The sequence below is a fragment of the Ovis aries genome, chromosome 17 (assembly GCF_016772045.2).
Source record: "Ovis aries strain OAR_USU_Benz2616 breed Rambouillet chromosome 17, ARS-UI_Ramb_v3.0, whole genome shotgun sequence".
NCBI lineage: Eukaryota > Metazoa > Chordata > Mammalia > Artiodactyla > Bovidae > Ovis > Ovis aries.
Window position 1 is genome coordinate 34,955,928 of NC_056070.1, and position 27,415 is coordinate 34,983,342.

The 27,415-nt window shown below is 40.6% G+C and overlaps 2 protein-coding genes across 23 annotated transcripts in view; one reads left to right on the forward strand and one right to left on the reverse strand.

Moving 5' to 3' along the window:
* Positions 1–10,279, reverse strand: part of AFG2A (AFG2 AAA ATPase homolog A) — a 351,807-nt gene extending 341,528 nt beyond the window's left edge. For all 4 annotated transcript variants that reach the window (XR_009596994.1, XR_009596993.1, XM_027956312.3 and 1 more), the window contains exons 1-3: positions 10,071–10,279; positions 3,038–3,159; positions 1,771–1,928 (exon numbers count right to left, since the gene is read on the reverse strand). Coding sequence is in view for 2 of the 4 variants with exons in the window: in XM_027956312.3 (XP_027812113.1) it covers positions 1,771–1,928; positions 3,038–3,159; positions 10,071–10,215 (425 nt within the window). In the remaining 2 variants the exon portion in view is untranslated. The remainder of the gene's footprint in view (positions 1–1,770; positions 1,929–3,037; positions 3,160–10,070) is intronic.
* A 448-nt stretch (positions 10,280–10,727) lies between these two features.
* NUDT6 (nudix hydrolase 6) overlaps positions 10,728–27,415 on the forward strand; it is a 73,954-nt gene continuing 57,266 nt past the window's right edge. For 16 of the 19 annotated variants that reach the window (XM_060401039.1, XM_060401041.1, XM_060401051.1 and 13 more), the window contains exons 1-3: positions 10,728–11,001; positions 15,397–15,600; positions 23,954–24,009. In XM_060401039.1, the coding sequence (XP_060257022.1) occupies positions 10,764–11,001; positions 15,397–15,600; positions 23,954–24,009 (498 nt within the window). In that variant the 5' untranslated portion in view covers positions 10,728–10,763. The other 3 variants (XM_060401054.1, XM_060401055.1, XM_060401053.1) reach the window with 3 other exon arrangements.

A 27,415-nucleotide genomic window follows, 5' to 3' on the forward strand; every position in this document is an offset into this window, starting at 1 on the left:
AAAGACGCTTACTCCTTGGGAAGAAAAGTTATGACCAACCTAGATAGTATATTCAAAAGCAGAGACATTACTTTGCCAACAAAGGTCCATCTAGTCAAGGCTATGGTTTTTCCAGTAGTCATGTATGGATGTGAGAGTTGGACTGTGAAGAAGGCTGAGTGCCAAAGAATTAATGCATTTGAACTGTAGTGTTGGAGAAGACTCTTGAGAGTCCCTTGGACTGCAAGGAGATCCAACCAGTCCATTCTAAAGGAGATCAGCCCTGGGATTTCTTTGGAAGGAATGATGCTAAAGCTGAAGCTCTAGTACTTTGGCCACCTCATGTGAAGAGTTGACTCATTGGAAAAGACTCTGATGCTGGGAGGGATTGGGGACAGGAGGAGAAGGAGACGACAGAGGATGAGATGGCTGGATGGCATCACTGACTCAATGGACGCGAGTCTGAGTGAACTCCGGGAGTTGGTGATGGACAGGGAGGCCTGGCGTGCTGCGATTCATGGGGTCGCAGAGAGTCAGACACGACTGAGCAACTAAACTGAACTGAAAGATTAATCCTATTTAACCTGAGTTAATTAAAAAATTACCATAAAATAATCAGCAGGTTACTTCTCACTGAGCCCATTCTCTCACCTGTAAAAATGGATAAACATGGACACCTTGCAGGATAGAGGATTAAATGAGGGAAGAAAAATGGGAAAAGTGTATGTCCTTGTGTCCTAGTACATGGTTGGTGCTCAACATATGTTGTGTTCTTGCTTCCTTTCTGCCTTTTACTTTGTTGCTCACTAAACTGTTATAAAATGCACTGAAGATAGTTTCCTGTTTATAAAAAGAAAAATAAGCTAAAGCTTAAGCCTGGAATCTACAAAAGTAGCAAAAGTGAAGAAAACATTTCAAAGTCAAGCTAATGATTGAAAAATGTTTTGTGATTCCAGCATATAATATAAAATCCTCCAAATTTTTATAAATGTGCTATTAAAGTATCGAAAGATTTTTTAAAACAAATTTTGATAAGACTTGTATATGCAAACTGAGTAAAAACCCTATTAGATACAGAATAGTCAAGAAGGTGGGTGATATACTTTAACCACATCGATAGTCTTTCACAGGGGACTACTTAAAAATATGATAGATATAACTATTTTATTGGTTTGAATAACCAGTGAGTTAAAATACACAATCACATACTTTGCTTGAGCAGTCTTAATTAAAACTTGTTTCTTGCCTACTCATAGTAATCTACTACTGTCTTTACAATTGTAAAACAGGAAGCCCTGATTACACCACAAACCATGAGAGAAAATCACCATTAAATATCCATCAATAATAATTCCTCTTAACTAAAATGTCAGAGCATACTATAATCACAGGACATTAGAGAGCCTATAGTCCATAAATGACATAACACCCATCTAGTCCGTGCTGTCTGATACAGTAGGTCACAAGCCACTCAACACTTGTGGCTAGCAAGTGCTAATAATGTGGCTAGCTCAAACTGAGATGTGCTACAAAGGTAACGTAACAATGGATTTTGAAGGCTCAGTTTGAAAAGTAGAATGAGAAATCTTGTTAATAACTTTTCGTACAAAAAAAGTTCAAATAAAATTTTATATGTTGATTAAATAAAATATACAATTACTTTCTCTTTCTCTTCACTATTTAAATGCGGCTACTAGAAAATGCAAAATAATACATGTGGTTCACATTTGACTCGTCATATTTCTACTGGGCAGCACTAATCCAGACAATCACCAACAACAAGAGCCAAACCTGAGAGCCACGTCCAATTCCTCAGCCTGCAGCACAGCACCCAAAACAGGCTGGACATGGATGGCATCACCAACCCTCACACCCACGTTCTTCTGTGCCACTTCACTCAGGCCAACCTTTCCTCCAGGAAATCCTGCCACAGGCCAGGCTGTATAGACCTACCCAGAACAGAGGAAACAAAAAAATAAGAAAATATGCATTTGTAGAATATCATTAATTTATAAGAAAGAAAACTAAGCATAGTCAAGTACATGGCTCTGCAAAACACAGTCTTTGCCTCAAAGGAGATACTATGAGATACAAACTACAAAAAAACTATTGAGTTTCAGCAAGCTCTGGGAGTTGGTGAGGACAGGGAGGCCTCGCATCCTGCAGTCCACTGGGTCACAGAAAGTCAGACACGACTGTACGACTGAACTGAACTGATAAATATTACACCTTTTCTTGGTGAAGATTAGGGGTAATCCCACAGGGAAAACGGTGGAAGAACTGAGAGTTGGTTTTTAGGAAAAGAGACAAGACGTTAACAGGTGATAAGAGGAAGATAAGAAAAAATACTGAAGGCAAGCTAACTGTAAGGTAATTCAGTCTGGAGCATAAACTACATCTAGGAAACAGGGAGGACCAGCACAAGAGCTCCATGGGAACCTGGATCTCATCAGACTTATGTTCTAAGGGAGAAGGTTTCTAGCTCCAGATTAGTGGGCTGAGCTTATGCATTTATAGTCTTCTCTTCCACAAAACACAGTAAAGGATTTTTTACAGTATAAGCCCAGGACAACAAAAGGAATGGGAGATATGCCATCCGCAGATATGAGATGACAAAATACTCCCAGAGGACCCCACCGGTCGATGAAGCAGCAGCAGAAGACATGGCAGAGGCAGAAGAAGACAACCAAGCTGCCAAAAATGATTCAAGAAAGATCCTGGACTGAAGAGTCTCAGGTATGATGAGTGGCTGCAAGGACAAACAGAGGGTAATCAAATATGTATATACAAAACAAATGACCCAAAATAACATTTCTGTGAGGAAATACAACTCACAGACAGAAAAATATAGGGCTGTTAGTGAGTAACTACTGCTGGGGGAAAGGCTTCTCCACATCATGACACTTAACAGCTACAACTCCCAGGGTATCATAGGAAGGAGAAATTTATACAGATGTGAGGGTCTTGTAAGATATAGCTTTTCAATTATCAGTGCTTGTGTTGAAAACCAAAAACATCTCAAATATTTCTAAAATAAGGAAATGAAAAGGACTCTTACCTCCTGCTTTCCATCCAAACTGGTAAGCAACACTGGTCGACCAATACAAATATTTGCAGACTTCATGGTATTGAGTCCAAGTTGAACAAGAGAATTCTGGAATGCTTTAGGAACTTTGTCATCTACCAAGAAGAAGAAAATTATTTTCACAGTATTCTGTAACTGAAGTTAAAGCAAGATTTCTTTTGGACTAAATAAAAATCCTTAATCTACATTACCACATGAATGCACTTACCATACCCTGGAGAAACTATTTTTCGAACCCTCTTTATTTTAGCAGATTTAAAACCAAGACTTTGTGAGGTTCCACTGACAACATGAATGCTAACTAAAAAAGGATATTTTATGGGTAGCTATTAGTTTTCATTATTTTTTTTTTAAATCTCTAATTTCATTACTAACTGAACATACTTGGAATAGGGCTTTTCATACTTGCATTCTGAACGTCTCCTATTGCAAATTCTTACGTTGACTTGGCTACTAGTACTGAAAGGTCTGAACTGGGGAAAAGGCACATAATCTGGCTCTAGAGGATTAAGTTATGTTTCTACTTCTGACCCACAGGACAGGAATCAGACATTTTCCTTTCTATTCCCAAGAACACATGGATAACCATAACACAGGTCTTGTTCCTTAGGCGGAGACACACTGGCTCAAATGACCATTAGTGCTTTCAACTTTTGGCCAGAGAAGGGCCTGCAATTCAGGCCAGTTACAAAACTTCTGAAAATGATGTGCTAACATCTCTAGCTCTGCCTACCCACTCCCTCAGGCTGCACATCTGGTTTAGCTGCCCCTCCTCTCATCTCCCAGAATCTTATATTGTCTGATACTAGCACTTATCATCATAATATTCATTTATTTTACAATTCAACTTTCCTTTAAACTATATACTGCTTCGGGGACAGGAACTGGGTCATACTCATCTTTGTAAACTGCACTGCCTAGAAGTTCATCAAATATAGAGTTCGTCTGCATAATAAATATCCATGATAAGAATGGATGCAGTAGTAAGTATACACTATTTTCTTTTCAGCACAAAATCTATGCTAGCACTTACAATGCCTGTCACAAATTTGATTATAAAACTTATTATAGTCACATATATCATAATCAGAGAGCTCTGACTAGTATTCATATTCTTCCATAATCAGAAAACAGATCTTTTGTAATTAAAAAGAAGCTAAGTTTGGAAAATTCAGCAGTAGCCACAGGACTGGAAAAGGTCAGTTTTCATTCCAATTCCAAAGAAAGGCAATGCCAAAGAATGCTCAAACTACCGCACAATTGCACTCATCTCATATGCTAGTAAAGTAATGTTCAAAATTCTCCAAGCCAGACTTCAGCAATACGTGAACCGTGAACTCCCTGATGTTCAAGCTGGTTTTAGAAAAGGCAGAGGAACCAGAGATCAAATTGCCAACATCCACTGGGTCATGGAAAAAGCAAGAGAGTTCCGGAAAAACATCTATTTCTGCTTTATTGACTATTCCAAAGCCTTTGACTGTGTGGATCACAATAAACTGTGGAAAATTCTGAAAGAGATGGGAATACCAGACCACCCAACCTGCCTCTTGAAAAATCTGTATGCAGGTCAGGAAGCAACAGTGAGAACTGGACATGGAACAACAGACTGATTCCAAATAGGAAAAGGAGTACGTCAAGGCTGAATATTGTCACCCTGCTTATTTAACTTCTATGCAGAGTACATCATGAGAAATGCTGGACTGGAAGAAACAGAAGCTGGAATCAAGATTGCCGGGAGAAATATCAATCACCTCAGATATGCAGATGACACCACCCTTATGGCAGAAAGTGAAGAGGAGCTAAAAAGCCTCTTGATGAAAGTGAAAGAGGAGAGCGAAAAAGTTGGCTTAAAGCTCAACGTTCAGAAAACGAAAATCATGGCATCTGGTCCCATCACTTCATGGGAAATAGATGGGAAACAGTAGAAACAGTGTCAGACTTTATTTTTTTCGGCTCCAAAATCACTGCAGATGGTGACTGCAGCCATGAAATCAAAAGACGCTTACTCCTTGGAAGAAAAGTTATGACCAACCTAGACAGTATATTCAAAAGCAAAGACATTACTTTGCTGACTAAGGTCCGTCTAGTCAAGGCTATGGTTTTTCCTGTGGTCATGTATGGATGTGAGAGTTGGACTGTGAAGAAGGCTGAGCGCCCAAGAATTGATGCATTTGAACTGTGGTGTTGGAGAAGACTCTTGAGGGTCCCTTGGACTGCAAGGAGATCCAACCAGTCCATTCTGAAGGAGATCAGCCCTGGGATTTCTTTGGAAGGAATGATGCTAAAGCTGAAGCTCCAGTACTTTGGCCACCTCATGCGAAGAGTTGACTCATTGGAAAAGACTCTGATACTGGGAGAGATTGGGGGCAGGAGGAGAAGGGGACGACCCAGGATGAGATGGCTGGATGGCATCACGGACTTGATGGACCTGAGTCTGAGTAAACTCCAGGAGATGGTGATGGACAGGGAGGCCTGGCATGCTGTGATTCATGGGGTTGCAAAGAGTCGGACAGGACTGAGCGACTGAACTGAACTGAACTGAAGTCAACAAAAGCAACACCATGAGGTTTGATTTACATCATTTTTTGCCACTGCAAAGTAACTTCCTAACACTTTTGTTTTCCCTCTGTCATTAGATGAACAGATATAGAAAAACAAAGCATCTCCCAGGGATAAGATTAACAGGAGTGACCATAAAATAACCGTTTTTTATAATGAGAGACTGAAAATAAATTCAACTTTCCTATGAGCACCAGGTCTCTTACACAGTTTACACATCATTAACAGCAAAGCGTCCTGTTTGATAACCTCGTAATGTTCAGTTTCTGCCAATTCTCTCTTCCTTACGAAGGAAACCTCTATGAATTACCCTTCCCTCTTGATAATTACCCTGCAGAGGTACTCAATCCCTGACAAGATTTTAAGTTTTCTTTCTCTCTTCCCTCCATCCTACCCTGAACCAAGATTTGATAAATCACACACTTAAATACCCCCATTTTTCCCCACCACCAATAGATTCAAATTCCCATCCACTGGCCTTATTTCCTAATACATTTCCATCGTATTCTCTGCTTACATACTGTTAACCGCACAATTCCCTTCACTAGTCCTCATTCCTCCAATTCTTTCTATCTCTACATCCACACATCCACTTTCCTACTAATTTATTGAGCACCTTATGGGGCAGATTAACTAGTGAGATAGTAAAGGTAATTTCAATCAACCATCTACCCTTCATTTGTTCATTCAGCAAACAGCACATGCCCACTCTAAGGCAAATACTACACTAGGCACTGGGGATATAAGGTGGACAAAAGCAGACACAGTCTTTGTCATGGAACATGTAACTTTATAGAATGCGAACTATTACACAATCACTAAATAACTGTATAATTATAAACTAAGATTAATGCAATGAAATAACAACTAAGAATGCTAAGAGAGCCTATAATGTGGGATCAGACCTAACTTAGAAGAATCAAAGAATTTTTTTTTCAAGGAATAATGTTTACATTTGTGTGAAGGAAGAGTAAAATTAATTCACTGAAGAGAGAAAAAAAAAGACAATTCTGACTAAAGAGAGCAGCATGTACAGAGATCCTTGACAGAAGACAGCACTCCACATCTGAGGGGAAAAGTGTAGGCAGAGTGGTGGGAGAAAAAAAGAGAGCCACATAAGGAAGGTCAAGACCACCTAGGGCAGTGGGCTGTATCAAGTTCCTGGTCTTCAATCTGACAGTAATTGGAGGCCAGTTAGTAGAGAAAAGCAGAATCGTGACAGGATTTTTATTTTAAAAGATCATTCTGTCTTGCAGAGTGGAAAAGGAACTGGAAAGGAGCAATCAGTGTAGTAGCCCAGGTGAGAGAGGATGGTGTCTGAGATTAACGTTGAAGCAGTGGGAAGGGAATGCAGAAGTGTAACATGGGAAAAATTTTAGCTAGTAAACTGGACTTGATGGTGGACTGGATAATGTGAGATTTAAGAGGGAGGTGTCAAGGGTGAATCTGAGATTTCTGCATTTACAGTGAGAAAGACTGAATAGAGCTCATTTGTTTTGTTGGAGGAAGTACCAGTTCACAAGGTCAGTCCTGAAGTATCTTTGAAAAATTCAAAAGAAGAGGTACAGCACAGTGCTATATTCAAAGTGAGGACCATGAATTAAAAAAAAAAAAAAAGGAATCCCATTTATCAGTGCATCAAATATAAAAAATACCTAGGAATAAATTTAACCAAGGAGGTGAGACTTCTTACTCTGAAAACTATAAGATTCTGATGAAAGAAACTGAAGACACAAACAGAAAGATACACTGTGCTCGTATTCGAATGGAACTAGAATAGTCAATGCAATCTTGAGAAAGAACAAAGCTGGAGGTTGAACACTGATTTCAAATTATAGTAATCAAAACAGTATGGTAGTGGTACAAAAATGGATACATAGATCCGTGGAAAAGAATATAAAGCCCAGAAATGAACCCACACATATATAGATAAGTAGTCAATGACAAAGGAGGCAAGAATATATAATGTGGAAAAGACAAACTCTTCAATCATTGGTGTTGGGAAAACTGGACAGCTACACGCAAAAGAAATGAACTGAATCACTTTCTTACAAAAATAAATTCAAGATGGATTAAAGACTCACATGTAAGACCCAAAACTATAAAACTCCTAGGAAAAAACAAATGCAGTAAATTCCCTGATGTTAGTCTTAGCAATATTTTTTGGATCTGTCTCCTGAGACAAAGGCAACAAAAGCAAAAATAAATGAGATTATATCTAACTAAAAAGCTTTTGCACAATGAAGGAAACCATCAAACAAAACAAAAAGACTGCCTATTGAATGAAAGAAGATATCTGCAAATGACAACTTGATATGGAATATCCAAAATATATAAAGAACATTTACACATATATATTGAAATATTACTCAGCAACTTAAAAAAAGAATGAAATCTTGCCATTTGCAACAACATGAATGGATCTAGAGGATATTATGCCAAGTGAAATAAGTCAGAGACCAGTATCATATGATTTCACTTACATGTGGATACTAAAAAACAAAAATATAAACAGCAACAGATTCACAGATACAGAAATGTGTTTCTGAAATGGGAGAAAGGTGGCGGTGGCTGAGCAAAAGAAGGGGAATAAGAAGTACAAATTTCCAGTTATAAAGTATTGAATAAATAAGTTACAGAGAATTAACACACAGCATAAGGAATATTGTCAATAAAACTGTAATAACTTTGGATAGTGACAGATGGTTACTAGACTTCATCACAGTGATCATTTCCCAATGTATTTAAAAGTGATTATGACTTACATCTGAAACTAATATTGTTAATCAACTATATTTCAGTTAAAAAAAAAAATCGTGGTCCACAAACTCTTTATTCATGAGAGGTACTTACCTCAGAAAATAAGGATACGCATTAAGTAGTTTTTATTGTAATTTAACAGAGTAATTTTACATCTGTTGAATCTAATAAAATTTTATTTTTTTATTTTTCCAGTAATTTACTTTTATCATATTTTACAAAAGTGCTGATCTGTGACATGTTGGGAATTTTTAAACTTTCCCTACAGAGTGTGAGAAGCACTGGTCTAGAAGACCATTGAACCATGACTCAGAAACAAATTACAAATATAAATCTAAAAATAATAAGAGTGTAAATGGAAAACTCTGGGCACTGGATGAACTTGCCAAAGAAAAAAAAATTTTTTTATAGAGAAAGAGAGTTTAGGGCTAAGAATAAAGGAACTTCTACATTAGGCGGAAGAAGGCAACCTGCAAAGGAAACTGATGAAGTGCCAATCAAAAGAGGGAGAAAAACTAGGAGAGTTTGATGACATTTAAGTCAGAAAAATAAAATATTTCAAGAGAACAGAAACGGCTGGCAATACCAAAAGCTGCTCAGGTAAATAAGCAATGAAAACCATCCACTGGATTTACCAACCTGGGGATAATCAGAGATCAGGGAGCGGGCAGTTTCCATGGAATACTGGGATGGATGTCAAATAGGAATGGCCTAAGGAATAAACGAGAGCTGAGGAGGCAGAGACGGCTCCATTTAAGAAGTCTGGGAATGGAGGGTGTGGAGCTTTATCAGCAGGTTTAAATGCCAATGGGAAAAATCTAGTCGAAAAAGGGACTGATACGCAGGACAGAGCAAGTTGTCCTCTGATCCCAAGAGAGACTGAAAACACTATGTCAACTGAAAGACTGTCTTTAGGGTCTGCCACAGACATAAATTTTTTGCCACGAGGTCAAGCCTGCTATAACAACTAAATCCGTTCTTCCAAGTCAAGGTTGTTGGGATGTAGCTCAATGGCTTTAAGAGTCAAATACATGTGGACTCAAAAGTCTCTGCCATTTAGTTAGTACCTGTGTAACCTGGGGGCGAATCGCGTTAATTTTTCTCTGTAAAATGAGCGTAATAATATAGCCCTCATCTCCCAAAGCTTTGAGAAGAGTAAATGAGATATATACCTGAAATACTCAACCTACTGCTAACACCCGCGCGCAATTAACAGCTATTTGTTAAATACCAGAACCTGTGTGGTAAGAAAAAAGCCACCTTTCGGTTTTAAAGGCACATTAACGTCTCTTACAAAAGACGAATCCAAAAATAAAAAATAAAAAAAGACGAATCCACACTGTTACAGAAATGGATTTCAGAGTTTTCGTATGCTATCCTCGCTAGATACGAACGATTTTGCAGTTAGAGATGCCGTTAATCTTAACGCAAAGCTGCTTCAAGCACAACTTACTAGAAATTCAAGGCAATTTACAAAAAAGCTTGACTTAGGCACTGATAAGTCATTTCTGCCTAACTTCTCCAGTGCAGGGGTGACTTCGGGTATTTTACAGACTTCTCTGCGCTCTCACACTTCTGCCTCGCTCAATTTTTAAAAACATCTACACCTCAAGGCAGAATCTCTAGGTTTTCGGTCCTCTCAGACGGCGCCCCCTCGGCCTCGGTTCTCCCACTCAGAACTCTTTACCCTTTTCTAAGAAGTTGATCACCACCAGAGTCCCGGCCGCCACGGCAGAAGCTGTGGCCCCTGCAGAAAAGGAAGCAGCGGATGCCGAGGAAGAACCATTCTCGGCGCTTTGGTTTAGCCGTTTTCTGTTCTTCTTGGACGACATGATCCGTACGCAGCCTGAGAGAAGCAGCGGTAAAGCCGGCTCAACGTGCGCGCTTCTCTGAGAGAAAAACTTCCGGGGCAGAAGCCGGCAAGGCTCCATCCCGAGCCGTAATCCCCTGAGTGCAGCGCAGTAAGAGCAGGAGAACCGAGCTTTTTCAGAATCCGCGGTCTTTGAAGAGTTCCTGAATGGCCAAGGAAAACAGATTAGGTGAACGGAACGTTCTTTTAGATTGTCAATTCCTTAACAACAGGACTTTTTCGTATATCCGCCGCCTTCCCTAATCCTGAACAAATCTGTTGAATTAAACTGGGGATGGGAGGTGCTGGGGTAGGTTGGGGTGGGAGGGCAGTAGTGGGAAAGTTTCTCCCGCTTTCCTGAATCTGGGCAGATTCTTGAGAGGAACCGTTCGACTGGACTTCGCCGTCTCCTCTGAGAAGAGGTAACGCTGGGCGGCACTCTTCTAAAACTTACGGTATCTCCCTCTTTTCCAGGTCACGCGGGTTGAGTGATTTGGAGCGTCAGCGTGAGGAACGAGGGTCGGCGCCAAAATGCCGCCACTGCTGAGGGGGAGTTACCGGCGTGTGGTCCTTGCTCTGGCCCGTCGTGCAGTGCTCGGTGCAGGGCCCCGCTGGTCCGCGGGCGGTTCAGGTTGCGCTCGGGACTCCCCTTTCGGAGCTGAGGAGCTGCGGGGAGAGCCGGACAGATTCGGAGGCGTCTCCGTGCGCCTGGGGAGGCTGGACGCTCTGGACCGCCTGGACCCGGTCGCCTTCCAGAGGGCCTTGCAGGGCAAGTGCGCCTGGTCCGGGGCGCTCCGGGCTGCTGAGTCTTTCTCGTGAAGTAACCGCGGTCCCCACCCCCGAGTCGCGCCCGAGGGAAGGAGAGGGCATGCCTGACCCGCACCTGTTTTCTGCCTTTAGTTCTTGTGCCCTTGGCGGGGAGGTCTCTGAGGCGATTGGGTGAAACGGTAGCCAGCTCAGACTCTGGCATCTGCAGCCGTTGTTTGGGTCTTCTTTCTAGTGTGTAACCTCGAGCCAAGTTGTGTAAACCACCATTTTCTCATCCGTAAAACCAGGTAATAGGAACTCGTGGAATTGCTGAGGGATGAGGTGGATAACGCGTATCAAGTGCCTCGCAGAGTTTCCGCCACATACTTAGCGCTTAGTAAATGTTAGTTAATATTATTATTATTTACTGACCTTTACCGACAATTGGCTCTGCCCGGCACTTTGCCTAGGACAAACTGTCGCTTCCTAGTACAGGTGGTGGCCAGTGAATAGGCTGGAGAGGTCTGAGTGGTCGTATTTGTACACAGGCTGGGTCAGGAGCTGTGGAGCCTGTGAACTAGTTTGCGTGTGTTTCACAAAAAGCTGGTTGCCTTTTGTGAATAGCCGGGGATATTGATGGAGTGGTTTCAGTCCTCGGTAGGAAAACTCAGCACTTTTGAACCTTGAGTCCACTGATTGGAAAGATAACTTAGAATAAAGGAGCCTTCACTTGAGAGCCCTCAATTTGGTGGAGCAGCCGGTTTTTCAAGCTGCCCAAGAGTCCTTAGGATCAAATTGAAAGCAAGGCATGAAAATTCCTCTTCTCTCATTAAAAAGGAAACTTCAGATCTTTATCCTGGAGCAATATGAATCAATATGGCGAGTGAGGATCTATGGAAATGTAATTGAGCTAGTTGTTTTAATCTTACTATCTTCATTTCGAAACTGTTTACCCCTTCACCTTATTTTCTCTCCTACTCGGGAACAGTTGTTAACTGCCAATAGGGTTGACCGTAGGAGAATCAAATCTGTGTAATATGTGTGGGTCGACACACACATATGTTTATTGTACACACTTGAACTTGTTAGTGATTAAAGCTTTACCTCAATCAGGAAGGCAAAGCAGAAAGTGGGTTGGATTTGGTGTGTCACATCCAGGTTTCAGTCTTCCCTGGTGGCTCAGCTGGTAAAGAACCCACCTGCAGCTTGGGAGACCTGGGTTCGATCCCTGGGTTGGGAAGATCCCCTGGAGAAGGGAATGGCTACCCACTCCAGTATCTGGCCTGGAGAATTCCGTGGACTGTATAGCCCATGGGGTTGCAAAGAGTCAGACACGACTGAGTGGCTTTCTCTTTGACCAGGTTGCAAGTCCCATGTTCTGCCACATGCTTAACCAGGCGTTAGGATAATCATCACTGAAAATATCTGCCCCTTAGGTTGCTTATATGAATAATGCCAGCTCTAATTACTTTACTGGATAGGTATGGTCATCAAAGATAAATTATGAGACTAATTTATAAACTCTGAAGTCTTACATACTTTTTAATAAAATCCTAGTACACCCAATAAGTGCTGTATACTGTTTTAAGGACTTCAAAATAATTAACTCTTAGTCCTTATAACCTGTGAGGTAGGTACTATTATCTGCATTTCAAAGATGGTAGTACTAAGAGACAGATTAACTTCTCCTGGCTCTAGAATTTGTTGCTGCACTATAAGAACCATTGCTGGTTTTTTTTGTTATTGAGTCAAACAAAACTGAATGATGTAAAAAGAAACAAATAAATAATTTGAGAAGAAAGCCTGATAGGCTGTCTTAATCTGTTCTTTCTTTTCAAGCAAATAGAACTGATTGTATATAATGTATTAGCAATAGTTTTTTGCACATGAGGTTTATTCTTTTACTGTTCCTGTTATAGACAACTAAATTTAGGTGAAGACATATTGTGGTGTTAAGTGTCACGAATATCTGCATAAGTGGGGAAACAACGCTGATTCTGATCCTTGCTGTGCTACTCATTAGCTGTGTGACTATACACAAGTCAGTCATTTAATAAATGTGAATTGAGCCCAAGCATAATATGTTAACCTGGAGGATTGCAGATGCACAAAATATTGTGTGTGTGCGTGCTCAGTCGTTTCCAGCTCTTTGCAGCCCCATGGACTGTAGCCCGCCAGGCTCCTCTGTCCACAGAATATTAGGATTAGAAAAATAAATGACAAAAGATGTCATTAGGCATTGTGTAGTAAGTTCTAGTAAATCTATTAGAGGAGTTAAGTTCACATTTGGAAAGCATTTAGGGAAAGCTTATTGTCAAAAGAGGTGTATGTGAGCTCACTTTGAAGGATATATTTGAGCTAAGGAATGAGGGGCAGGAGGAAAACTCATTAAAGTTTATTAGCGAAAAAAGAGGGAAAAAAAGATTTTAAAAATGATTCTTAGACTTTAAGCATTGGAGCCAGAAGTATACCAGTAAATAAAAACTACTTGAGGATGGCTATGAGTCAGTTTTGAATACGGGTATGAAGAAGTTTGAAGCAGCAGCCTTCAGAAAATGAGAGCAGCTGGAGAGCAGCAAAATTCAGTGTTCACTGAGATCAGGACTGGGCAAGCATCCTTGTATAGTTGTTAGCTGAAGCAGTGGGAGTGGACAGATTCTCCAAGTCAGAATGTGAAGATAAAAAATAGTAAACAAGTGGCTTCAGCTTTTTCAGAACTTTTTCTGAACTTTTTTTTTCCTAAGCTTTCAGAGCTTCAGCTTTTTCCCTTGATTGGAGTGATTGGAAAGGAGGACTTGGGAACTTCTTGTGGTGATAGAAATCTTCTGTAATCCTGACTGGAATGTGGACTCCACAAGTGAATGCATAGGTCAAAACTCAAATGGTCGCTTAGGATTTATGCATTTCACTTTATGTAACTATGTCAGTTTTTAAGAAGATACCAGAGAAAGTTCGATGTGAGAAGGATGTGACAGGACCCCATAGCCCCAAATCAAGAAGTCTGTTAAGGCCCCAAGTTGTTTGTCACTGTGTTAGTCACACTGACTTTGAAAGAGTAGAGAAACAATGGTCCTTAACAGGGAGATGCTTACCTCAGAGGCTGTAGAAGAGGAAGGAATGGAATCTAACCATTAAATAAATGATCCAGTCTTTTCCCCTCTCTCCACACGTTCAATAGGATTATTGTAAAGATTGAGATGGTGGATAGAGAAAGTGATCTGAGAAGATTTTCTAAAACTGTTAAGTATTCATTTCTTCACCTGTAAATTTAGCAGTCACCGTACTTGCCTTTCATGTTGTGAGAACTTAATAAAATACTGTATCTAAAATGTCTGGATTTTAGTAAGGGCCAGAAAAATGTTAGCATCTTTTCCCCCCGACTCAATCTTAAGTAACAAAGTAAGATAATTTAAAGTCAAAGGCCAAAAATATATTTTAATGTTTGTCATGGTATAATAATAAGGTAAGATTACAATAATACTTTGGCAACCTGATGCAGAGAGCATCAGGGTGGGATGCTGGGAAAGATTGAGAGCAGGAGGAGAAGGGGACAACAGAGGATGAGATGGTTGGGTGGCATCACCAACACAGTGGACATGGGTTTGGGTGGACTCCGGGAGTTGGTGATGGACAGGGAGGCCTGGTGTGCTGCGGTTCATGGGGTCGCCAAGAGTCGGACACTGAGCGACTGAACTAAACAGACAATCTACATGTCCAAAATTAGGTTAGTTAAGTAATTCGTGGTACACCTAAATGTATGAGGAAAATTATGCAGTCATTAAAAATATATGTTCATTAAAGAATTTTAATGGTAACAAAATATCTAAAATCTATTGTAAAAAAAAAGTTGTAAATTATTTGTGGTATGTCAGTTGCAAAATTATATTCATGGAAAACGTGTCAAAATTTTAAATTTCTCTGTGCTAATGTGAAGTTTTGATTTCATTTTATTTTCAAAATTTTCTAGAACTACCATACATTATTTAAAAGCAAAGTTAATTTTTAACCACCTCAAAATGTATAAACCAAAAAAAACACATATATTTGAGACAGTAAATAAAAGCCCATGGTAGTCATTTATAAAGACTGAAGCTCATTGTTAAAAAGAACAGCATTGAAACAGTAATTTATTTAAATCGGTTTGTGCATTCTGCAATTATTGAGCACAAATTGTATGTCAGGTATTGTCAGATGATGTATAAAGATCATTACTGACTTCAAGAAATGGTGGGGAAATTATGCTGCTGATGTATGTTAACAGGACATTTTGGGATCCCCCCTCACCCCCTCCACCACCACCCCCCAAGTGGAGCTTAAATATGACTTACTGGAGGAAGTGACACCCAGAGATGAGTTTTAATTTATTCCAGTTTTCTCTCTGGAAAATATTTATAGATGTCTGTTTTCTGCGTTTCAGCTGCAGTACAGAAATGGAGATCAGAAGGTAGAGTAGCAGTGTGGCTGCACATTCCGATCCTTCAAAGTCGATTTATTGCTCCTGCTGCTTCCCTGGGCTTCTGCTTTCATCACGCAGAATCAGATTCATCTATGCTGTCTCTGTGGCTGGGAGATGGGCCCAGCAGATTACCAGGATATGCTACACATCAAGTGGGAGTTGCAGGTCAGTTTCAAACTGAAGATAATCAGAATCAACTGTTTAGAGGGTTACCTGATTTCTTCTTAGAGCTGGAAGTGAAGTCGCTCAGTTGTGTCCGACTCTGCGACCCCATGGCCTATAGCCCTCCAGGCTCCTCCATCCATGGGATTTTCCAGGCAAGAATACTGGAGTGGGTTACCATTCCCTTCACCAGGTGATCTTCCCGACCCAGGGATTGAACCCGGGTCTCCCACATTGCAGGCAGGCCCTTTACCATCTGAGCCATACTTTATTCATGTGGAATGAATAATTTGATTAAATGATTATCGTCTTTCCAACTGGAGCTAGTGCTTTAAAGAGATGAAGTTTGCCTTATGAATCAGCAGAGGGCAGCACAGAGAACAAGCAAGTTTAGTTTTCCAAGGCTATGTTTGAACATGTTTTACACAGACATTTGAACTTCACTACTGAAATAGGAACACTTAACTGGGATCCAGGAATAGATCATTTTATTATGGTACAACATGTTAGTATGAATTGTGTGATTTAATAAAACTGTAAAGTTGAATTTAGGGTAAAGCAAACCAGTTTTTCAGTGATTTGAACATGACTTTTTAAATATTTATTTTTTAGATTCCATATATATGTGTTAGTAAGGAAAAATGCAGTATTATGTTGGTTAGCCATTACTTCTTAAAGAATTAAGGAAGTCATTGTTCCAAACAGTTGTTTAAAATAGTATAATTTAAATAAAGAATTTTTAAGTCATGGTTAACTTGAGTGCTTTGAGTTATGATAGGAGTTCTCAAATTGTGTGTGCACGTGCTTACTCACTCGTATCTACTCTTTGATTCCATGGACTGTAGACCGCCAGGCTCTTCTGTCCAAGGAGTTTTCCGGGCAAGACTATAGAGTGCATCAGAATCACCTGGAGGGGGTTGTTGAAGCAGATTGGGCCCCAGCCTCAGGAGTTTTTAATTCATTTGGTCTGAGATAGGGCCCGAAAATTGCAATTCTAATAAATTCTCTGCTGCTGCAGCTGCTGGTATTGATGCTGGTTCTCTAGGATGACCCTTTGAGAACGAGGGTTAAGAAAACTCTCAGGTTTTCAGAAAAATGAAAATGGGAGCAAATCCTTGTAATTTATTACAAGGCAGTAATATGTATTGTTAGTAATTAGCATCATTTGCCTTCATATAATTAATAAGAGTTTTAAAAGGTAGTTCTCATCTTCAGAGTCTTCTAAGGAGCTATTCAAGGATTTCTAGTGTTTTCTCTGTCCACGGTCTCACTACCCTGTAGCAAATAGAGGCAATTCAGCTTTCCATTCATCTCTGCTTCAAAAGACCACTTGAAAATTTGATGACAGTCTCACACTTCTTTAGAAAGACATACAGATAATTATCAGTTCATTGTACAGACTTTCAAATTAGAGTTTCCAGTTAGTACTAGAGAATTATAATTGGTAACACATGCATAAAAAGTCACCTATGAAGAACTTGTTTTTTAACTAAGTACTATATATTATGGTTAAGATATGCCATAGGAGTTTAGGGGATGAGAGATCTGGAACTTGACCAGAGTTTTGAAGAATAACCAGGATTTGAAGTGGCCATAGGGGTTGGAAGATACTGTAAGACATTTTTCTAGAAAGATAGAGTTTTATAGATGAAGAGAAAATAGTTGACATTTTTTGCTAAAAGCTACAAGATGTAGCTGGTTAAGGAAGTCAGAACATACCACCCTCAAATATGCCAAAGTGAAGACAATTGAGAGATAGCAGGAAGGGCTCTCTGCCTGACCCTTTCTACCTAAAAGCAGGGCATAAGTTTTTCTACCATAATAAAGAGAACATTATCACCAGAGATGGGGAATTGACATTGAGATAAATCTGTACAAACCTTATGAAATAACAAGTAAAAAAGGTGTTAATCACTCAGTTGTGTCTGACTCTTTGCGACCCCATGAACTGTAGCCCTCCAGGCTCCTCTGTCCATGGAATCCTCCAGGCCAGAATACTGGGGTAGGTTGCCACTTCCTTCTCTAGGGGATCTTTCCAACCCAGGGATCAAACTGGTGTCTCCTGCAGTGCAGATAGATTCTTTACCGTCAGTACAAACCTTATGAAAACAACCATTGTGTTCTGCTAGTTTCCCCATATAGTTAGTTCCTCGGCATTTTTTCACCGTTTACCTCCCCTAGAACAAAGCCCTCGTTCTTTGGTCATTTATGCACAATTTATCCCTCTTTCCTAGAATGGTATATAAGCCCCTGAGTCTAAATACTTTGAGGAGATTTTCATTTCTGTGGAGACCTCCACCCAGGCCACGTGGTAATATTAACACCAAATAAAATGTACATAGTTCTTATCCATTAATCTGTCATATGTCAGTTCAGTTCAGGTCTGACAGCTGAAGTGAGTAAAGGGAAAAAAAATCTTTCCTCATCTACATTGGAAAGCTATGGCTTTCCTGCTGTCTTCAAACAGCAAGCTCCTATATGCCTCAGAGCTTTTAAACCTACTGGCTTCTCTTCCTGCAGTGCTCCTCCAGAGGGCTTTGTTTATTGAGCTCTTAAGAGATGAAATATCTCCTCAGAAAAGTTCCTGACCTTCCTGCATAAAATAGTCCTCCCACCTGCCAATCTTGTCATCTTTTATCCAGCTCTGTTTTTTTTTAATATATTTATTTTAATTTATTTATTTGGCCATGCTGGGTCTTAGTTGCAGCATGTGAAATCTTAGTTGTGGCAGGTGGGATCTAGTTCCCCCACCAGGGATCAAGCCCAGGCCCTCTGTATTGGGAGCATGGAGTCTTAGCCACTGGACCGCCAGGGAAGTTCCCAGCTCTGTTTTTGTTTGTAGAACTTAACACAATTTGAAATTATCATGTCCTTAATTGTCCCCACAATAATGTGAAGTCCAGGAAGGCAAATATTTTATCTCTCTTGTTTACCTCTTAATCCTCAGACTAAACACAGTGTCAAGCTTCCCAGGTGGCACAGTGGTAAAGAATTTGCCTGCCAAAGCAGGGGAGACAGAAGACACAAGTTGGATTTCTGGGCCAGGTAGATACCCTGGAGAAGGGAATGGCAACCCAATCCAATATTCTTGCCTGGGGAATTCCAAGTACAGAGAAGCCTGGCAGGCTGCAATCCATGGAGGTGCAAAGAGACGGATACAACTGAGCATACATGCAAAAATACAGTGTCTGGTATAATCTAGGTGCTCGATAAATATTTCTTGAATGAATGGTTGGATAGATCTTCAAATGGTAATGTCAGCCCTCTGAAAAGGCAATTGTGTGGTGAAGGTACAGTACTGGACAGCGAGAGTACCTGCTTGTGACCCAGAAAGGACATCGGTTTCAAGGCTTTGTGAAGTTGGGCGCTCAAAATTATACCACTGACAGGATTATTATGAAAACTAGTATAGTACCTGACTGCTGCTGCTAAGTCGCTTCAGTCATGTCTGACTTTGTGCGACCCCGTAGACGGAAGCCCACCAGGCTCCCCTGTCCCTGGGATTCTCCAGGCAAGAACACTGGAGTGGGTTGCCATTTCCTTCTCCAATGCATGAAAGTGAAAATGAAGTCGCTCAGTCATGTCCTACTCTTTGCGACCCCATGGACTGCAGCCCACCAGGCTCCTCCATTCATGGGATTTTCCAGGCAAGTGTACTGGAGTGGGGTGCCATTGCCTTCTCCAAGTACCTGACTAGTCACCATAATACAATAATTGAATCCCTAATCTCTTTGGGTTTCTGTTCAGTTCAGTCACTCAGTCATATCTGACTCTTTACGACCCCATGAACTGCAGCATGCCAGGCCTCCCTATCCATCCCCAACTCCCGGAGTTTATTCGAACTCATGTCCATTGAGTTCGTGATGCCATCCAACCATCTCATCCTCTGTAATCCCCTTTTCCTCCTGCCTTCAATCTTTCCCAGCATCAGGGTCTTTTCAAATGAGGCAGCTCTTCACATCAGATGGCCAAAGTATTGGAGTTTCAGCTTCAGCATCAGTCCTCCATGAATATTCAGGACTGATTTCTTCAGAATGGACTGGTTGGATCTCCTTGCAGTCCAAGGGACTCTCAAGAGTCTTCTCCAACACCACAGTTCAAAAACATCAATTCTTCGGCCCTCAGGTTTCTTTATAGTCCAACTCTCACATCTATACATGACCTACTGGAAAAACCATAGCCTTGAGTAGATAGACCTTCGTTGACAAAGTAATGTCTCTGCTTTTTAATATGCTGTCTAGGTTGGTCATAACTTTTCTCCCAAGGAGCAAGTATCTTTTAATTTCATGGCTGCAGTCACTATCTGCAGTGATTTTGGAGCCTCCAAAAATAAAGTCTGTCATTGTTTCCACTTTTTCCCTGTTTTCTCCGTTTCTTTGGGTTTATTTAGCCTCTGTGTTGTGACCAGCAGGGGTCGCTCACATTGTGTTTACCAGTGCTATTTTTGGCTCATTTATAGTGAACTAAGGAAAAGTTTGATTTGTGTAATGACAAATTATTAAAAATTAAGAGTAGATTTTCTTGGTTATTTATTTGGCATTCACTCACGTAAAGTCCAATTAAATTATTTGCTTTTGTTGTTAAGTTGCTAAGATATTTCCAACTTGTGACCCCATGGACTAGAGCACTCCAGGCTTCCCTGTCCTTAACTGTCTCCCGGAGTTTGCTCAAACTCATGTCCATTGAGTCAGTGATGTCATTCAGCCATCTCATCTTGTCACCTCCTTCTCCTCCTGCCCTCAATCTTTCCCAGCATCCAGGGTCTTTTCCAATGAGTTGGCTGTATTAGTTGGCCAGAATACTGGAGCTTCAGGATTAGTCTCTCCAATGAATTCAGGGTTGATTTCCTTTAGGATTGACTGGTTTGATCTCCTTGCTGTCCAGGGGACTGTCAGGGTCTTTTCCAGCACTGCAGTTCAAAAGCATCAATTCTTTGGTGTTGAGCCTTCTTTGTGGTCCTACGCTGACACCTGTACATGACTGCTGGAAAAACCATAGCTTTGTCTATACTGACTTTTGTCAGCAAAGTGATCTCTCTGCCTTTTAATATGCTCTCTAGGTTTGTCATAGCTTTCTTCCAAGGAGCAAGCATCTTTTAATTTCATGGCTGTAGTTGCCATCAACAGTGATTTTGAAGCCCAAGAAAATAAAATCTGCCACTGTTTCTACTTGCACGCCACTGTTTGCCGTGAAGGTATGGGATGGGATGCCATGACTAGTTTTTTGAATGTTGAGTTTTAAACCAGCTTTTTCACACTCCACTTGCACGCTCCTCAAGAGGCTGTTTAGCTCTTCACTGTCTGCCATTAAGCTGGTATCATCTGCATATCTGAGGTTGTTGATATTTCATCCTCAGTCTTAGATTCCAGCTTGATTGAGCCTGGAATTGGATTGAGTGCTTCATCCAGCCTGGCATTTCACATGATGTACACTGTATATAAGTTAAATAAGCAGGGTGACAATATATAGCCTTGACATGCTCCTTTCCCCATTTTGAACCAGTCCATTGTTCCATGTCCAGTTCTAACTTGTTTCTTGACCTGCATACAGATTTCTCAGGAAGCAGGTAAGGTGGTCTGGTATTCCCCTCTCTTTAAGAATTTTCGAAAGTTTGTTGTGATCCACACAGTCAAAGGCTTTGATGTAGTCAGTGAAGCAGATGTTTTTCTGGAATTCCCTTTTTCTGTGATCCACTGGATTTAGGCAATTTGATCACTGGTTCTGCTGCCTTTTCTAAATCCAGCTTGTACATACGGAGGTTTTCAGTTCACATACTGTTGAAGCTTAGCCTGAAGGATTTTGAGCATTACCTTGCTAGCATGTGAAATGAGTGAAATTATATGCTGATTTGAACATTCTTTGGCATTGCTCTTCTTTGGGATTGGAGTGAAACTGACCTTTTCCAGTCCTGTGGCCATTACTGTTTTCCAAATATGCTGGCATGTTGAGTGCAGCATTTTAACAGCATCATCTCTTAGGATTTTAAATAGCTCATCTGGAATTCCATCACTTGTACTAGCTTTGTTTGTAGTAATGCTTCCTCAGGCCCACTCAACCAATTATAGTTTATATTTTCTAATAGAAGCCAACATTAATTATCTCACTTTGTGGTTTTCTTTCTTGACTTTGAAGTGCTAAAATGGAATGTTTAAATTTCAGAGAAAATTGTTCTTCCGTTTGTTGCATGTATCTATTCCCTACTGTATTGCATCTGTAATATTTGTTACCACCTCATGTTCTATATGGGCTTCCCAGGTGGTGCAGTGGCAAAGAATTCGCCTGCCAGACAGGAGAAACAGGAGATGTGGGTTCAATCCCTGGATCAGGAAGATCCTCTGGAGTAGGAAATGGCAACTGACTCCAGTATTCTTTCCTGGATAATTGCATGGACAGAAGAGCCTGGTGGGCTACAATCCATGCACAGTAGTACACAACCAAGTGACTAAGCACCATCCGGTGGTGCTAAGGGTAAATAATCCACCTGCCAATGCAGGAGAAGTAAGAAACAGAGGTTCTATCCCTGGGTGGGAAAGATCCCCTGGAGTAGGAAATGGCAGCCCACTTCAGTATTTTTGCCTGGAGAATCCCATGGGCAGAGGAGCCTGGTGGCTACAGTGCATAGGGTCGCAAAGAATCAGACGCTACTGAATCAACTCACCTTGCACACATGTTCTACATAATTTATTTTTCATTTGTAACCTTCTCCTACCAGCCTCAGAACAAGAGCCTCATAATGATAGGGCATTTTGTTCACCACTGTATCCTTGTGGTTCAGTTGCTAGATTGTGTCTGATTCTTTGAGGCTGTATCCTTAGCAATTGGAAAAGTGCCTGATACAAAAAAAGGATCTCAATTCATATACTATAAATATAGAACCTACATGTATTATATATAGGAGCTCAATTAATATTAAATGAATGATAGAAAATATATTTTTAACAATATCTTCCCGCATTATGTAAATACAAATAATGTTTAAATTATAGCATTTAAAGAAACACTGCAATGTTCTTGCCTAGAGAATCCCAGGGACGGGGGAGCCTGGTGGGCTGCTGTCTATGGGGTCACACAGAGTCAGACACGACTGAAGTGACTTAGCAGCAGCAGCAGCAGCAATGCAGATCTTTAAGTGAAAGTTGCTCAGTAGTATCTGACTCTGACCCCGTGGACTACAGTCCATGGAATTCTCTAGGCCAGAATACTGGAGTGGGTAGCCTTTCCCTTCTCCGGGGGATCTTCCCAACCTAGAGATCAAACCCAGGTCTCCCACATTGCAGGCAGATTCTTTACCAACTGAGCCACAGGGGAAGCCCAAGAATACTGGAGTGGATCAATGGCATCCCACTCCAGTACTCTTGCCTGGAAACTCCCATGGACGGATGAGCCTGGTAGGCTGCAGTCCATGGCGTTGTGAAGAGTCGGACAGGACTGAGTGACTTCACTTTCACTTTTCACTTTCATGCATTGGAGAAGGAAATGGCAACCCACCCCAGTGTACTTGCCTGGAGAATCCCAGCAACGGCGGAGCCTGATAGGCTGCTGTCTGTGGGGATGCACACAGTCAGACACGGCTGAAGCGACTTAGCAGCAGCAGTCTATCCCTACTCCAGCAGATCTTCCCTACCCAGGAATCGAACCTGGGTCTCCTGCATTGCAGGTGGATTCTTTACCAATTGAGCTATCAGGGAAGCTCTAGATCATTAAAGTGTCATTTTATTTTTGACCTAGTATTACCCAAGGAGAGAAAAAAACTTATTTTTGAGTCCCTAATATCTAGCAAAATGCCTAGTGTGCTGGGCAGTGTCTATGTTGAATGAACAAATCAAATAAATGGTCTAGAACTTTAAAAATATAAACTGCTGATCAAAAGGTATTCTGTAGCAATATATTGGTAAGTTATAAAGTAGTGTACATAATGTGATAAGGGAATTTAAGTGGCTTTAAGGAAGAAGTCTTGAACTGAATGTTGAGATATTTGAGATTTGGATCATGTTTATACATAGTGATTCAAGGAATAAATATCAGAATGGAAAAGTCAATCCATTGATTCAATGGATATTTTTAAGCACTTAAAATTGGACACTAGATGCTTAAAAGAATAGAATATTTTAACTATCATCAGGAATAGATGATCTAGATAACAAGATGCAAATAATTATTCTGTAAGATAGCATATGGTAGAACCATCGTTGTTACTTTCAGCCATTAAAAGACCCAAGATAACTGAGCAACTGGTTTCTTAAGTTATTTTACAACTTTTCAAGGATGAGGTGGTTATTTGAACTAGGCCTTCAGATGGGAGTAATCTGAGGTGAATGAGATTCATATTTCTTGATTATCTTTTTCCCCCTAACAGGAGCTGTATTTGATGAAAATACTAGAAAAATACTGGTTGTCCAAGATCGAAATAAAGTAAGTTGCTTCTTCTTTATAGTTGCTTTCTAAATGTTTACTTCTATCTAGAGAAAAATAAAGTGTGAAAACTTTGATATGCTTAAAAAATATAGAAAGATATTTTTTATTTATTGCAGTCAGTATTTTTATTGACATATGGTTGATTTACAGTGTGTTAATTTCTGCTGTGTAGCAGTGATTCAATTATACATATATACACATTTCTTTTTTAATAGTCTATTCCATTAAGGTTTATCGATGGATATTGAGTATAGTTCCTTGTGCTATAAAGTAGAACCTAGTTGTTTATTCATTCTATGTGTAAAAGCGTACATCTGCTAACCCCAAACTCCATCTCTCCCCCAACCTTCTCCCCCATGGCAACCACCAGTTTGTTCTGTATGTCCATGATTCTGTTTCAGTTTCATAGATCAGTTTGTATCATATTTTAGAATCCACATATAAATGATATCATGTAGTATTTATCTTTCTGACTTCACATAGTGTGATCATCTCTAGTTCCATTCATGTTGCTGCAAGTAGCATTATTTCATTCTTTCTTTTCCCAAAGATTATTTAATTTTTTGACTGTGGTGGGTCTTCATTGCTGCATGCAGGCTTTCTTCAGTTGTGCTGAGCAGGGGCTACTTTTCATTGTAGTGTGCAGCCTTCTCATTGAGGTGGCTTCTCTTGTTACAGAGCACAGGGTCCAGGTGCTCAGGCTTCAGTACCTGTAGCATGTCGTAGCTTGCAGGCTCCAGAGTGCTGGCTCATTATTGTTCCTCATGGGCTCAGCAGCTCGCCAGCATGTGGGACCCTTCTGTACCAGGGGTCAAACCAGTGTCCCTTGCATTGCAGGCAGATTCTTAACCACTGGACAACCAGGGAAGCCCTGTCTTGTTCTTTTTTTGTGGACAGGTAGTATTCTATTATGTATATATATATGTACCACATCTTTTTACAGGTTTTTCTATTAAATGGTAGTTTTGGTAATACAGAATTCTATTATATTTTCTGTTGACCAATCATGATATAATGGTATTAAGTGAGCAGTAGTTACATAATCACAACAGTAAAATATTTTGATCAGTTTCACAGTCAATAGCCAAACAAAAAATAAAAGATAATTACAATTACAAGCCATAATGGGAACATGATTAATCTAACAATGAAATAATTACATACAGTTTGGAGGCGGGGGGGGGGGGCGTCAAGCAGAGTGATGTGGTAAGTGAAAGTGCATACATGCACATATTTTCATCTACCCAGCCAGTGTATGTCTTTTGTTTGATATATTTAATCCATTTACCTTAAGGTAATTATTGATATGTATGATCCTATTACCATTTTCTTAATTGTTTTGGGTTTATTTTCTGTTTATTTTCTGTATTTCTGTTTATTTTCCTTCTCTTCTGTTTACTGCCTAGGAAGTTCCTTTAACATTTATTGTAAAGCTAGTTTGGTGGTGCTGAATTCTCTTAACTTTGGGTCAGGAAGACCCCCTGGAGAAGGAAATGGCAATCCGCTCCAGCACTCTTGCCTGGAACATCCCATGGACGGAGGAGCCTGATAGGCTGATAGACAACTTTACTTGTCTGGAAAGCTTGATTTCTCCATCAAATCTAAATGAGAGTCTTGAATTCTTTTTCTGGAAGGTTGCCTACCTCCACTTCATTTACTTGTTTTGGGGGGGTTTTTATCTTGTCCCTTCCTCTGGGACGTAACTTTCTGCTTTTTCATCCTGATTAACTTTCTTTAATGTGGTTTTTGTTTTAGCCCCTGTGAACTGTGGTTCTTCTGTCTTGCTCTGGTGGGCAGGGCCTTGCTCTGCAAATCTTTAATCCAATTAACTGTTGTTTGGCCTGAGGACACCCAGCCCTGGGGTCTAAGGGCTCTGTTTTTGCTATTGTTCAGTTACCCAGTTCTGACTCTTTGCCACCCCATGAACTGCAGCGGGCCAGGCCTCCCTGTCCCACACCATCTCCCAGAGCTTGCCCAAGTTCATGTCCGTTGCATCAGTGGTGCCATCCAGCCATCTCATTCTCTGACACCTTCTTCTGCCCTCAATCTTTCCCAGCATCCAGGGTCTTTTCCAGTGAGTCGACTGTTCACATCAGGTGACCAAAATATTGTAGCTTCAGCATCAGTCCTTCCAATGAATATTCAGCGTTGATTTCCTTGAAGACAGACTGGTTTGATCTTGCTGTCCAGGGGACTCTAAAGAGTCTTCTCCAGCACCACAGTTCAAAGGCATAAATTATTCTGCACTCTGCCTTCTCTATGCTCCAACTCTCACAATTGTATGTGATCATTGGAAAGACCATAACCTTAACTATATGGACCTTTGTTAGCAAAGTGATGTCTTCGCTTTTCAACACAAGGCTTGTCTAGGCTTGTCATACCTTTCATGCCAAGAAGCACTTGTCTTCTGATTTCATGACCGCAGTCCCCATCCACAGTGATTTTAGAGCCCAAGAAGAGGACATCAGTTACTTCTTCCATCTTTTCCCCTTCTATTTGCCATGAAGTGATGCGACTGAATGCCATGATCTTAGTTTTTTTATTATTTACTTTTAAGCCGGCTTTTTCACTCTCCTGCTTCACCCTCATTGAGAGGTGCTATAGTTCCTCTTTGCTTTCTGCTGCTAAGAGTCGTATCATCTGCATACATGAGGTTGTGATGTTTCTCCTGCCAATCTTGATTCTAGGTTGTAACTCATCCAGCCTGGCATTTTTCATGATGTGCTCTGTGTATATGTTAAATAGAGTAACAACAGACAGCCTTGTCGTACTCCTTTCTCAATCCTGAACTAGCCAGTTGTTCCATACAGGGTTCTAACTGATGCTTCTTGGCTTGCATACATGTTTCGCAGGAGACAGATAAGAGGTCTAGTATTCCTATCTCTTTAAGATTTTTCCACAGTTTGTTATGATCCACACAGTGCAAGGCTTTAGTGTAGTTAATGAAACAGGTAGATGTTTTTCTGGGAATTCCTTTGCTTTCTCTATGATCCAGCAAATGTTGGCAATTTGATCTCTGGTTCCTCTGCCTTTTCTAAACCCAGCTTGGATATCTGGAAGTTCTTGGTTCATGTAATGCTAAAGCATACCATGCAAAATTTTAAGCATGATCTTAAATGCCAACCCACTCCAGTATTCTTGGCCTTGAAAATCCTATGGACAGAAGAGCTTGGCAGGTTACAGTCCATGGGGTTGCAGAGAATCAGACATGACTGAGCAATTTGACTTTGCCTTACTTTACTAGCGTGGGAAATGAGTGCAATTGTCCAGTGGTTTGAACATTCTTTATTACTGTCCTTCTTGGGATTGGGATGAGGATTGGCCTTTTCCAGGCCTATAGCCATTGGTGGGTCTTCCAGATTTGTGGACATGTTGAGTGCAGCACCTTGATAGCATTATCTTT